The following is a 14979-nucleotide window of genomic DNA, read 5'->3' on the forward strand; positions in this document are numbered from 1 at the left end:
AATTCAAATCTCCTATATCTGGCCGCTCCGACACACTATCTGTGACAGAGCAACGTGTTATCTCCGCGTCTGGCTTCCCCTCCTCATTCCTGCTCCATCCTCATGTTTCCTTGTGTTTACAGGCTGATTCCTGTGTACTGACCGGGCTATTGTCCTCTGGCTATTCTCTGCTAAACCCCTGGCACTGCTGACCAGGCTGATTCCTGTGTACCGACCCGGCTTTTGTCCTCTGGCTATTCTCTGCTAAACCCCTGGCACTGCTGATCAGGCTGATTCCTGTGTACCGACCCGGTTATTGCCCTCTGGCTATTCTCTGCTAACCCCTGGCACTGTTGACCCAGCTGATTCCTGTGTACCGACCCGGCTATTGTCCTCTGGCTATTCTCTGATAACCCCTGGCACTGTTGACCCGGCTGATTCTTGTGTACCGACCCGGCTATGCCTTTGGACTCTCCTTCTTACTCCTCCAGTACTGCGTATTTCGCTTATACTCGTCAGGATATCACTTTTGCTAACCTGAGGGCCGCAACCTGCGGTTATCCGGCAGCTAAAACCATCCTGCCTTGCAGCGGTTCTTGGAGAAGACCGAGAGGGCCGTTAGACTCTGCGCCTTGGGAAGGCCGGTGCTAATACTGACTAAGGTATTTCCAATAGACGTAACAAACATACACCCAAAGAGAAAAGGTGCTTTGGTCACTTTGATTTATCGTAAAGTCTTTGCAGGCTGCTTTTTTGTAACTTTCACTATAAGTGTAGGGCGTAATATACACCCAAAGAGAAAAGGTGCTTTGGTCACTTTGATTTATCGTAAAGTCTTTGCAGGCTTTTATTCGTAATTTGCACTAATAATTTTAGGGTGTAATATACACCCAAAGAGAAAAGGTGGTTTGGTCATTTTGATTAATCGCGTCTTTAAAGCAGTTCATTGGGGTTGATTCTAAGCTCACTGATTAACTGCCTTTTTACTGTGAATTTCAATAGCTCTTTTTAGTGCGTTGTCTGGCACCCTGAATTGGTGTGTCTGATAAAAGCACACATCCCGGGAGTGTCAACGCTTGTTAAACTTTATTAGCTGTAGAATTACCTCACTTATCCAAGGAACAGATGGAGCACTCATTGACATATATTAGCTTTCCTAGATGTGGTAGGAACTGCCGTGTGTTTGAGTCATTGCTCTGTCGCTTACCATCCAGCCAGATCGCTGCAGTATTTGGCTGAAAATGTATGAAAAGCATATTGTGACCTGTGAAATGGTAAAAACTGAATGGAAATCACTGGAATTTAGTGTTAGTGAGGTTAATAATAATGTAGGTACAAAATAATATCTAAATTATGTGATTTTGAACAAAAATTGGAATTTTGTAAAAAATGGCTAAACAAAACCAAAACACGCGAGGGCGGTTTTGGCAAAACCAAAACCCAAAGGAAACCAGGACCAGGACCAGAACCAGAACCATATCCAAAACCAAAACACCGGAGGTCAGTGAGCATCTCTACTTATAATCTATGTACAAGTCTCTTATGTGGAACTGTATCAAATGTGTTCACATAACACACATAAATTACATCAACTAAATTACCAAGATCCAGATTACAACTTCATTTCACATAGAAACCAGTGAGATTCGATGGTCCCTTAAATAAAAAAAAAACCTTAACTCTGGTATTAGTTTATTTTCAGCAATATATCTATGAAAGATATGTCTCAGAATTCCTTTTTAAAATATTGGGATTGTATGCATTATACTATATTATAATCTCCAGTCATTTTTTGGGTGCAAGGAAAAGTGAGCGGAAATTCCAGCCATAATTTTGGCGCGAGGTGTCTCCGCGGACATTCCGTAGACACCTCGCGCCAACTTGAATCTCCCCCTAGATGTAGTGAGAAACTGCTGCAGGAAAACAAAACCTAGAACCAATTTAGGAGGCAAGGCTATGCGGGAAATATACAAATTACTCAAGAGCCAGGAATCAACACTTTTACAGTGTATAATATAATGTGAACTAAAAAAAGGATAAAACACATGGGTTGGGGTACTGCTAAGCAAAATGACCAGCATATTGCAACAGACACACCCCTCCTTATATGCCAGCACATTATTTACCATATGGTACCCTCCACATGACATTACACCCAAATGCCCACACCATGGCACCTATAATGTTTAGTCACATCCCATATTCTTAGGGGGAGAGTCAATACAGTGCAATGTGCCTGCAAAACAGTCCACGGAGACACTTTGCTTTTGCTAGACCCGACTTAAGACCAGGTTTACAAATTCAGATGGGTTTTTGCTCATAGACAAACAGATCATCCTTACGTTCATCTCTAAATCAAGCTCTCGATGTTTAAGTTGTAATGAGACCTGAACCAATCTATGTCCATACCTTGTGAAGCGGCCAGGTCTTGCTGTTGACAAAGTTGTCCCAAACCTTCGGATTCAAAATGTTAAAAAATATAAAGAATATAAGAATAATTGTGAATGGGCTCTGTAAAAGGTAACAAATCAATATTATTAAGAATTAATGGATAATTTAACAAAGTACAGTACATGTGTAGAAAACTATGTATTTGTTTGTGAAATTCAGGCTTCCCTAAAGTTCTTATATTTGTATGTTTTTGTTTGTATACATTTGTATTGAATTAGGATACTCTGGATATATGTAATAATAATAATATTTTACTGTATGTTGTGCAGGTAAAATCCCAATTTGGACTGTACTATCACAATGAAAACCTTAAAGGTTTGCTCGTCAGTTTGTTTATTGGTGGTATGGATACAACCTACAACAGTCTTCGGTGGGGTCTTCTGCTAATGATGGAGAATCCAGAAATTCAAAGTAAGTTTATCTTCTTAAAGCACATCAAAAATTCAGTTTGTAAAGTTTATATTTTTATTTATAAAAATTATTATTATTTTCTCTCTTGTTTCGGAATATTTCTTCATACAGAGCTGCCATAGGTTCCACTTAAATATATAAATTATAATGTGCTAAGATCAGGGGGTAAATGTATCAATGTCCGGATTCTTCAACTCCGGCGAGATCGGCGTCTTCAGCCAGGGCCGGTGCTAGGGTCCATGGCGCCCTAGGCATTTTGAAAAAATCGGCGCCCCCCCCCACCCCCCGCAAAAATCAGCGCCCCCCCCGCAAAAACGGCTACCTCCTCCCTCCTCACCCCTCACCCCGTCTTTCCTTACCTCACCACCGCCGCCTCTCTGCTCCGTCTCCTCCTCTCCACTCACTGACACTAGTGAGTGGAGGGGAGGAGACGGAGCAGAGAGGCGGCGGTGGTGAGCAATAGCCTCTCACCCCTCCCCCGTGCATCTGAATGCTGTGCGGCGGCCTTGCCTAATGGGAGCGCCGGGCCTGTCTTCAGCGCTTAAATTTAAAGCGGCGCTGCCTTGTAAAGGGAAGTTTCCCTTTACAAAGCAGCGCCGCTTTGAATTTAAGCGCTGAAGACGCCGATCTCGCTGGAGTTGAAGAATCCGGACATTGATACATTTACCCCCAGGTGTTCTTGCAGTGGTTGTGCTGTTTTGAGACCCATTCATTTGGTGGATATATGCTGCTGTTTTGTGTCATTATCCCTCTAAGCACTATCTTTCTTTTATTAACCTTTATTCATACAGCGCCTACATATTGCACAGTGCTTTACAGAGAATATTTAATAATTCCCATCAGTCCCTGCCCCTATGGAATTTATAACCTATAATCCCTATCCCTAACACTCCCAGGTTAAATTTGCCATAAGCCAATTAACCTATACTTTTTGGAATGTGGGAGGAAACCACAGCAACCAGAGGTTTAATTATGACGAGCACTCTATATATCTTTTTAACACATTGTTTGGAGCTGATATAAATTTCAAGCCATTTTGTAGAGTGAAAATGGCCTTACACCCCTCTGCACATCAAGAAAAATCTAATAATATTCCTCCACCAAATAAAATGTCATTTTGCACTGCCCCAAAAAAGTAGGTCTACAGACCCATCAGGGGCGAATTGGGAACTTAAAGTGGCCCTGGAAAAAATTCTTCAAGGGGCCAAGTATGGGTGGGACCAAATCAACTGTAGGTGGGGCCAGCATAAAAATAGGCAGGATTTAGAACTACTGAAATATGGTTGTAGTTACATTTAGGAAAACCTAGATGTGATGACTTAATAAACATTGGGTCATTGCTAAGGCAATGCAGGGAAAAGGCTGCCAGTCCTGTGTTATATAAATACATGAATCCTTTTGCATTATCTGCGACTGGTTTATACCTCAGTGCTCAAACCTGTTTATTGCCTACTAACACATCCTTCCAAAATACCTTTCATAGAAACATTTCTTTCTTTGTTTAATAAGTTTATCTATTATGAAACATGTTGGCAAAATCATATCTGATCAGTCTGCCAGACAGCATATGAGCATCTCACTCACTGTTGGATCTTCCCCTGACATCATGAGCTGTAAACTACTAGTGAAATCTCTTTCTTTTAATATATAAAATGTGTAATGTGTTTTTCAAAAAATTTATTATTAATAATCCTTCTAATAAATGGCTATCCAGTGCGATCACCACAAAGGTAACAATTGTGTATGATTCGTGGTGGTTTGAATTAAAAACAGTGCAGGGAGGATTGGCAGACAATGGCGTAAGTGAAGGGGAGAGCTATTCCAAGTGTTTGATGGTGATATAGTAAGTCCAAAGGAGGCAGGATTAATGATATGGTCAGTGCAATGGGGGCTGACCATATGTTCAACAAAGTGATCTGAGAATGGGACCAGTACAAGGTAGAAGGCAGGAATGGAATCAATGCAAAAATCACTAATGTATGACCAGAGCTGGAATAAAACCCTTGGGAGCACCTGGGCCACTTAAAACAGAGGGGTTATCATATTAAATATATTATAGACAAATACACAGGCAATAATGTGTGCACTACTGTTAGGTGCACGCAGCTCTACATGAAAGTTAAACTCCAACCATCCCCGGCATTAAATCAATAGCACCCACATTTAATAATTAGGCCTCCCTCCAGCCTCCAGCCCCAACATTAAAATAATAGAACTCACATTTAATAAATAAACCTATTTCCCTCCCTCCAAACAGCCCCAGGAATAAATTAATAGCATTTACGTTTAATATAACCATTTCCCACAACCATCCCAGCATTAAATAATTCATATTCACATTTAATAACTCGCCCTCCTTTCCAAACTCACCCCCACATTCAATTGATAGCCCCAAACCACCCCAGCATTAAATTAGCCATATGCCCCCCTGCAATCACATCCACAAATTACATAGCCATATATCCCCCTGCCATCACATCCACACATTACATAGCCATATGCCCCCCTGTCATCACACACACACACAAATTACATAGCCATATGTTCCCCTGCCATCACATCCACACATTACATAGCCATATGTCCCCCTGCCATCGCAAACACACATTACATAGCGAGGCCTCCCCTAGACAAACATTACATTTATTATTATTATTATCATTTATTTGTTGGGCACCACAAGGATTCCGCAGCGCCGTACATAGTACAAACAGTAGACCATACAGGGTTAAACAGTACAGAACGATAAACACAAAGTACCAATGCTTCAGTAACTCCAGCCATAAGGACAGCCGTATGGAGTAAGGACAGAGCAGAAAAATAGGTATGGAGACACGAGGGAAGAGGGGCCCTGCTCATAAGAGCTTACATCCTAAGGGAGGGTAGACAAATCAGACACGAGAGGGAGCTGGTGATGCCAGGGGAAAGAAGGGGCATTTAGAGGCCTCCCCTAGACAAATATTACATTACATTTAGAGGCCCCACTACACACATACTTACCTTCCAGCACCGCTTCTCGGCACTCATGGGATGGCACCTGTCATGTGGTGCGAGTCCCATGTGACCTCTGCAGCCACACATAGGAAGAGGGAGGAATCGCAGCTACTAGGGGGCTGAAGGCTGGTCCCGGGGAAGGGGCCAGCCACCAACTATACTACGCGTCCAGCGTCTGGCATTACTGGCTTGTGGGAATGCTCCCTCCCCTGCCCCCTGCCCCCCTTCCCGGTAAGGCCTATGGCCAATCCACCTCTGAAACCCATCCTGCTTGTCATTTGTGTGCTTAATAAATGAAAGTCTGTGTCTTCAACCAATTTTTACCGTATATGATTTATTCCATAAGAAAACAATTCATGTATTTGCTAATATTTTGTTGCTTTAACCCCTCCTACATTATCTCAAGCAAACCCTATACATGAGGCTCAACAGCAACAGTTAAAGTGCTATTGTGAGAGGATACCCCTCCTGTGCTACCCTGTTGTGGTACCGGGAACTGGCTGAGTCTGCCCTGCCACTGTCCCCTTGTCCCCTTTCTTTTTCCAAAATCCTACCCCTCTAAATGCAATAGGAAGGCCTCGGCTGCCACCACTTGGCTCCATCAAGGGCACCTAGAAGCGTTTTCTTTTTGGTAACTATTACTGCTAGTGCACCCCTTTGCTCTGCACCTTGGCTGGCACCCCATGTTGGGTACAAATTCCTGTGGAAGAAATATCAACACTTATTCTGTCGACATGAAAATGCAGACAGGGTAAATGCTGGTATTTCAATTTGCCCAACATTGTTAAAATACTGACATTGTGATTGCTGACAGTCGAAATATCAACAGTCACAATGCCAACATTAAATTAGCAATGCCAGCGGCTATACAGCCACTGCAACCGCCGGCAGTAAACAATGTTAAAAATAAATACATTTTAAAAGCAAAAACTGTGTCCCCTCCAGTCATATTAGCTCTAGTGCTTCCAGCCTAATGCTGTTCGGAGGAAGATTGGGGGGTGCAAACAGCATGAGTTCCTGCCGATTCTCCTCCAACCAGCCGAAGGCTTTGTCAGCTGAGGCTGGTGGCACTATAGCAGGGGAATCCGCAGAAGTGGGTCTTCCTGCCATAGTAACACACAGCCCCAGGCAGGTCAGCTTGGACTGGATTTCCTAGGAAATCCAGTGCCTAGGGTTATCCAGTCCCTAGCGATATCCAGTCCCATGCTGACAGCACAGGGGTCCAAGACCCCTGTCTGCCCACATTTGTTTTGGCAGACCCAAACTCCGTAGGGAATCTACCCCATTGCTGGCTAGTCTGGGGCTGTGTCTCATTATGGTAGGGGGACCCTCTGCTGTGATTTACCCTGCTATAGTGACACTAGCCCCGGCTAGTCAATCCTAGGGCTGGTTGGAGAAGAATAGAGGGAACCCCACACTGTTTTCCCCCTGAATTTCCTCCAACCAGCACCAGACTGACAGCTCTAGAGTTAATATGATTAGGGAGGGGAGAAACACTTTTTTGAAGAAAAGAAAAATATATATTTAACACTGTTTACTGCTGGTGGCTTCAGCAGCTGTATGGCCACTGGACCTGCTGGCATTACTGATTTAATGTCGTCATTATGACTGTGACTACTGCTAGGAATAAGGGACGTAGTCTTTCCAGAGGACAAGAACTGGCTGGTTCCTGAAAATCTATCAGTTTGAGTCTTTTTCCCCAGGCTGGCTGATGCTGTGGTTGCTGGTGATGGCTGCTGTCTAGCAGCTGTGGTTTTTTCCTCTGAGCTGGTATGTGCAGTCTGGGCGCTTGGCTCTGGGTAATGGATTTAAAAAATGCGGTCACAATTCCACACCCAACATCACTGCCCAAGATCACATCGGTTGGGAGGGTATCCATACCGGCAACATCCAGCAACTCCTGCTCATCTTCCCAGTCCAGATCCTTGCTACCAACTTCCAGTCCATCTGCCACGGTAGTAGGGGCTTAGTACAGTGATTGAGGCCCATGAGTTTCTAAGTCCTTCTCCCTGCAGGGGTTCCACTTGGACTGACTGCAGGTTCCTCCACATTTTTGTAGGGGTCTTTTCACCAAACAAGTGACTCTTTCCTCCAAGTAACCTTCAATCATGCAACACTCCGTGGTGTCCTTCCCACTTGGCGCCATGCCTGGATGACCTGTTCCCACTCAGCTGCCATTGCTCAGCTGAATCATTAGCTTGGCGGTCCTGTACTCATCATAGGAGAGAGGGACTGGTTCTGCTGATACCATCTGTTGAGAAGTGGGCTCTGTTCTCTTGGGATCTGGTGCACCTTTTTCCTGGTTTTATACTAGGCTGCCGCCTTGGCCACTGCTGCCATCAGTTTCCTCCCTCAGAGTACCATATTTTAGGTGCCATTTTCTCAGAGTCGCTCTCAACTCCTTCCTGGTTGGCGAAATGGCCTTGGCATTGCACAGAGTTTCAAGGTCCGTCTTGGACATGTTGACGTATGAAGATATCCTGTGTGTTCTCCTGGCTACAGTTATTCCTCCGCTGAATAACTCTGTTCTCCTAACTGGTGCACGAAAACCTATCTGGTGTTATCTTACTGCTTGTCACCAGAAATCTGTGACATTATGGACTTTCTGTCATGGTGCTTGGGACCCGCTGTGCCTGCCTTGCCACTTCCCCTTTCTTTATCTCAAAAACCTCCCCTCTACATAGGAGAGGCAGTGCTGCCACCACTAGGCTCCTTTAACAACACCTAGAACCGCTTCCTTCTGGGTAACGCTTACTGCTTGGCACCTGGACTGGTAACCTTGACTTCATTATTCAGATTAGAGTTGCTTCGGATAGTTTCCCCTGGCCTCTCACAATGGACAGAGCTGCTGGATAGCAGGCAGAACATGGATATTAGATGCTGGGTTTCAACCTCAGAGTAGCCGGACAGTGAGGTACTAGTGATCTTCCAGAAGTCCAGACGGTATAATATAGTTGAAATACAAAATATAGTCCTTTATATACTGTTACTGTACACTTATTGGCAGTATGTTACATAGCCCCCTGATCCTAGCTGGCACCACAAAGTCTGAGATATTACAGCCGATATTTAACATCAGGATGTAATATATTCTCTAAACTTGAATTTAACATAATTTAAACTCAAACTTTAAATCAATCTGTGATATTCTAATTAGATTCCCTATCTCTTTAAGACACAGTATGAAATACTAAAAACCCCCTCCTGTGCAAAAAAACAGTGCATTTGCAATGATATACTGTACATCAGCGCAGTGCGCCACTGACTGACTGAAATAAATTTATATAATAAATTATTTAAAAGTGAGCCAGCCACAGCTATTAACCTAAATGCCAGCATAATCATAGACTATACAAAGAAAATAATACATTTTGATACTTGTGATTGGATCTTAATATGAACTTAAGATAATTGACTTTGCATTTACATATGCAATCGATTGTAAGTTATTGTTCTAGACACTTATTAGGTAGTTAAGAAAGACAAGGCTCCACTGTTTGTGACCTTCAATAGATTTAAAAATGGGATGTTTGCAGTCTACTGAGAACAACCCCCTACCTGCTCAATCACTGCTTTTTCCGTAATATCTTTAATGAAACCTGTTTTTTACAGAAAATGTTCAGAATGAGATTGAAAAAGTGATTGGATCAAGCCAGCCTCAAACACACCATCAGAAGGAAATGCCCTTTACTAATGCTGTGATTCAGGAGATTCAAAGAGTCTCCAGTATCTCACAGTCAAGCGTCCCGCGTGCGACTACTCGAGACATCATGTTCAGAGGCTTTTTTCTTCCAAAAGTGAGTAACAAATATTATTTGATTGAAATGTATTTAAGGGTTTTTTTTATTGAGTGGTTCTTTTTTTTTTTTTTAACTACAATATAGGATAAAAAAATCTGTAGTACCCCAGCTAACTTAAGGGTCTCTAATTATATTAGTCAGTTTTCTGGTTACTGATATGAATGGATTTAATGTCTAGCTGTAACTGAAGTGGTGGAGATTGATTATCAGTAACATAATTACCAATCTTCTTAATGTGAGAATAGCACAGTTCATTCTCAATCAGCTCTTCACACTACTGCTGGGCATCCTAAACAGATACTCCCTGATAGAGCTTGTCAGATGTTTAGCAAAGCAGTGTGGTTCAGATTGGTTTAATAAATTAGGCCCCAGCATTGTTCTGTATTCCCTCATATATTCACCTGCTTTGTCATTAGGTCTCCAATGGGCACAATGTGGTTTAGGAAAAAACCTAGTTGCCGCTCCTGGTGGTCCTTTAATCTGTATCCTCTATATATCTTAAGTCTAGTGCTGGGATCTCTAACCAGCTCCCTTAGGTGTTTTGAGGACCCTTGACCTGAAAACTAACCCAAGTGCAGTGGGAGTTCAGTCAATGTAACAATCCAAAGCCTGTGTGAGGTGTGGTGGGGACCCAGGGGTTATTGTATACAATTTCCTTGGTACAATAGAAAGAGAGCAGGACAATATATAAACCCTAAACATAATTCTGGGGCTCCCTGATATGGACTCAGATGAGTCTCCTAAACCCTTCCCTGACCCTATGGAGTGTAGGTAGTTTAAAAGGGAAGGTTAATGTAATACCTCCAGCTACTCTAGTGTAGATGGTTCTTCCTCAGCCTTTCTGGTGGTAGTGACTCATGCTAATATGACACAAGAAGTGGAATTTTAGGGTCCTCTCAATCACCCAAATGACTGAAATCAACCTTATCCCAGGCTCTGAAATCTGCCAAGCCCCTTCAGGACAGCGAAGTAGTTGTCTTCTGACTTATATTATATACAGAGCACAGTGATTACCTACGCACTATGTGTATCATTCACTCACAGTATTGAGATTCATTAGCTGGCTCTTGTCAGTAGTTTTCACACAGAGATGCATATCATGTTTGAGCTCAGATAATAAGTAAAAATTGTAAATTTTACTGAACTAAATCTACTCCCACCAGCACATAGAATTGTGTAGCTTGATCTGTCTTTAGTTGATATATTTTCTAATTGCTGGAAAAGATACTGCCCCAATATTGCCCTCATATACTACTAGAGGGAGACCCAAGATAACTTGTTATTACACAACTCTTGTAGATCCATTCCACAGAGTTCACTTAATGATTAACATGAGATTTATTCTGTGTAATAAAATTGCATACTCTGGGTGTTCCTTAAATCAAGGCCTTTTAAAAACATAAACAGAGACTACATACAGTTAAGAGCAGTTTCTCGAGTAATGAATATCTTATCTTAAACTAGCCTGCTGGCATATATAATTTCCTGAAAAGTAATTCTTTCACCACACCAAGTTATAACCCCTATATAAATATAAAGTTGATATATTTTCAACTACTAAATGAGGGGAGGTGCACCAACAAAGAAATTCATATTAAAAAAAAGCAAAGGGAGGAATTGTGTTATCAGGGCACTCTTTTGTTTAGATGAGGTATAATAGGCAATATAGATTAAGACATATTCTTTATTTATATATTTTTAAAAACAAATATAGCAAAATATTTTAAAAAAGAAGATGGAATGGTAACCCAAATAAATGGTTGAAACTGTTAAGAAGGTAGAAAACTACCCTGCTGTCTAACTGTTACAATAATAATGTCAAAAGGATAGGATTAGTCCGAGTAATGTTCCGGAGATCAGGACCAAATAAATATATTCCCAAATATCCCCTATAATAGACCTTAGGTGAGTCTCATGGACTCCCGGGAGATTATGGCAATCTCCCGAATCTGCCCACTTCCTATTGAAGTGGGCAGAATTTGGTCCAAAATGCGGCGATTCTCCGGGAATCGCAGCATTTGGCCCTGCCCCCCCGGTGTAAAATGACGCATTTACATCATTACATCACAGGGGCTGGGTCCAATAATGATGCAATTTTTGGCGCCCGCCCCCCTCACGCCCACCTCCCCCGGCAGGCTCCCGGAAGCCAACTTCAGAAAGTTGGTAAGTATGCTTAATTGTGATGTGTTTACAATATTGTTACTTCTTGACACAAATAATGTTGTGTTGCAAAAATTAGCTGAAAAAGGGTGCCCCTTATAGGAGCCCTGTTCTCATTTTCTGGGTCATTGGGAGGCAAAGATATTCCTCATATTAGAATCTTGCTAAGTAGCAAAGTATGGTGTACCCCATATTCAAAATGAGTATAATTAGATAGGTCTGAAGTAAAGATCTTTTACTGAATTGTTGTATTTCACTCAGTCTAGGATTAAGCTAACTAAAATGAATATTGATAAAGTAGTAACAGCGAGTCCAGCGAACGCTGGCGCGCGTTTCGCTCTGAGCTTTTACAAGGCAACCTGATGGCATGCCTTAATTGGCTATATATAGGGTTGAACACACCCCCAGCAGTGACATAATATATCACATGATCATATGCTGTCAGGTTGCGTCACAATCAAGCCTACCGCCCGGCAGGTCATGTTGGTCCTGATATCATGTGATAATTTGGGGTGTACTGTGTCGTAGAGGTCCCACCTTTATGTAAATTTGGTTGGCATGGAGATGGAGTTAACAAACAATGAATGGGAACGGAAACAGCACCGATCACTGAGACGCATGTGGAAACCACAATGTCATAAGCGTCCCATATATGTAAGAATGTAATTGAATTAAGAATAAAATAACAAATTAAAAACATTAGAGATAAGAGATCAGACAATATGTTACATGTTGTGTAAATTATAAGACTGGATCAATTTGAATCCCTATTGAAAAGGTAAATTTGGAATACATTAGTGATGAATGTAAAAAAAGTAAACAATAATTAGTAGGGAAATCTAAATAACAAAGTGATCAAGTGTGAAGGATTATGAAATACATCCCAAACTGTGAATTTGGAAACAGTAGAACTGGCAGAAACAACAGTTAGGGTGGACCACTAAAGGTAAGTGAATTAGAAGAGGTGGAAAAGTATTGGTGATTAAAGAATAATTGTAATAATATGAATCAAATATTGATATAATGAATAAAAGTGAAACAAGTGGATGGTGAGAAATGTATGGTAATATAAAAAATATAAATGAATAAATGTGAAGATGATGGGAGTAAAAGTGAAAAAAATAAACAGTGAGCATAATGGTTAAGTAAAAGCGCCTACTCTTCTATTGGAAATTAAACAAGTCAGATTTTAACTTTTATGAAAACTCCTCTGAAGAAGCAGGACCTTCTAGAAATTCCGTGAACAGTTCCAGCTGTTATAAATAATGATATATCACAGTTAGCAAATTGCATTACAATACAAAATTAGCCACAGATGACCTGTGCATCAAGCTTAGAGAAATCATCTCTTCACAAGTTTTTGAGTTTAGTTCATTGAAGATTTGAATGGGGAGAGACATAAAAGCATACATATTAGGGGTAGGGCAGAAGACATCCCTCAAGTTGATTTGATTTATGCGCTTATTAAGATTTTTAATGAGATCTTGGACCAAATCCAAATGCAAAATTCACCTTCACAGAGCACATAAAGCACTGAGACCAATAGGCTTACTGACAGAGACACTACTTAATGTAATTTGTAGGCTCTACTGCTATACACAAGTAGAAAATATCCTAACCATTTTACATTAAGAATGTCATTAGACAGGTCTGACCTCTGTCAACATTACTCCTTTTCATCTGCATGGAGACTCTTGCAAGATCCTTTAGAGCTAACCCCAACATATCTGGGTTTAGCGTAGAAGAACATGAATACAAGTAGGCTCTGTTTGCCAATGATCTCTTGGTAAAAATTTCCAGCCCTGTAACCTCACTGTTACGCGATGGCTTGAGTACCTTGCAGCTTCTGCATCCCGGCTGTTGCCCAGGCTGCCGGGACATCACTTCAGGTTCTCACTTTCCAGCTGTTTAATAGGTGTCTGGGATGAATTGCTCTATCCCGCCCCGGCTATTGATAATAGCCGGGCACGCAAGTGTATTACTTGATCACATCTACCTGTACTGGCTTAGGGGCATACCTTATGGCATCACCTCTGATTGACTCTCTTGTGTTTAAAAAACAGGGAGGGTTTAGCACCCATGCAGGTTATAGCCTCTTTGCTCTGCATTGCTGAACCTGTTCCTTGTGCTGTATACTATACCTGAATACCTGTTGTAACCCTGAGCCTAGTTCTTGAACTCAGATTGTTAGCTGGTGGCCCCCTTCTGGCTTGCTTTCCTGGACTATCCCTGTCTGCTTCCAACACTGACATTTCAGCCTGTACTACCTTCTTTGCTTGCCTCTGACCATTGACCCCTGGCTTGGCCCTGGTTATCCTTTGCTTTGAGTTACCACTCTTTAACTCCTATCACTAAGCTACCAGTTTCTGATTATAAGCTTTTACAAATACTGAGTTTAATTCCTGGTGGCATCCAAGTATTTGTGAGTAAATATAACTCTACGGGAAAGACATCACAGTTCAAAGAAAAGAGAAAAAGAGATGATCCTAAGGGGCACTCAAATGGACCAGGGGATACCTGAGAAATACTGTTAAATATATCTTTATTGGGTAAACTTACATAAAAACATTAGCGAAATATTAAAAAATGTATGTGGAATGCAAATGAAAAAGGAAATAAACTGCTCACAATAACATTTAGTACCATATATTTGGCCATAAATACATGTCATGTAATCAATATTATTTTAATTGAAATACTCATATATTAGGGATATATCATCTTTTAATTATGTCATCCATTATAATAAATCCTCCACAGGTAAATTTCAATAACTCCTTATGAGCTAGAAGGAAGCTAAATGCTGTTTATTCATGATACATAAGCGGCATATGATACATGCAATTTCACACTTGATAGTATATATAATTGTTAATCAAGGTAATCATATGTACATGTGAAACCCTTATATAGCAGTGGTATATCGTCCTCTAATCACCATATTTATTAAGATGAATTTAGACAATAATGAATATTACTGCAGTAAGTTAAGAGGAAACCTGTTAGCTGTTCGTATTTACATAAGCAGCATAAGTATCAATGGGTCATTAAGCAGACATAAGATTAGTCTGCCAAACTAATTTGCATGTGTTTATCCAACAAATGGATTCTGGGTAAAAATCCGGCAGCACTGTTCAGATCTATTTAATCTCCAGATGAAAAAACGTAGGTGGGTCTAAATCAC

General features: G+C 41.3%; 1 protein-coding gene across 1 annotated transcript in view; it reads left to right on the plus strand.

Annotated features, from left to right (window-relative positions):
• The window catches only part of LOC142143438 (cytochrome P450 2K4-like), a 181540-nt gene that overhangs the window by 150158 nt on the left and 16403 nt on the right, over positions 1 to 14979 (plus strand). Inside the window, exons 7-8 of the mRNA XM_075201280.1 lie at positions 2700 to 2841; positions 9448 to 9632. Of these exons, the coding sequence (XP_075057381.1) occupies positions 2700 to 2841; positions 9448 to 9632 (327 nt within the window). The remainder of the gene's footprint in view (positions 1 to 2699; positions 2842 to 9447; positions 9633 to 14979) is intronic.

Source organism: Mixophyes fleayi, chromosome 3, assembly GCF_038048845.1.
Source record: "Mixophyes fleayi isolate aMixFle1 chromosome 3, aMixFle1.hap1, whole genome shotgun sequence".
NCBI classification, from domain to species: domain Eukaryota; kingdom Metazoa; phylum Chordata; class Amphibia; order Anura; family Limnodynastidae; genus Mixophyes; species Mixophyes fleayi.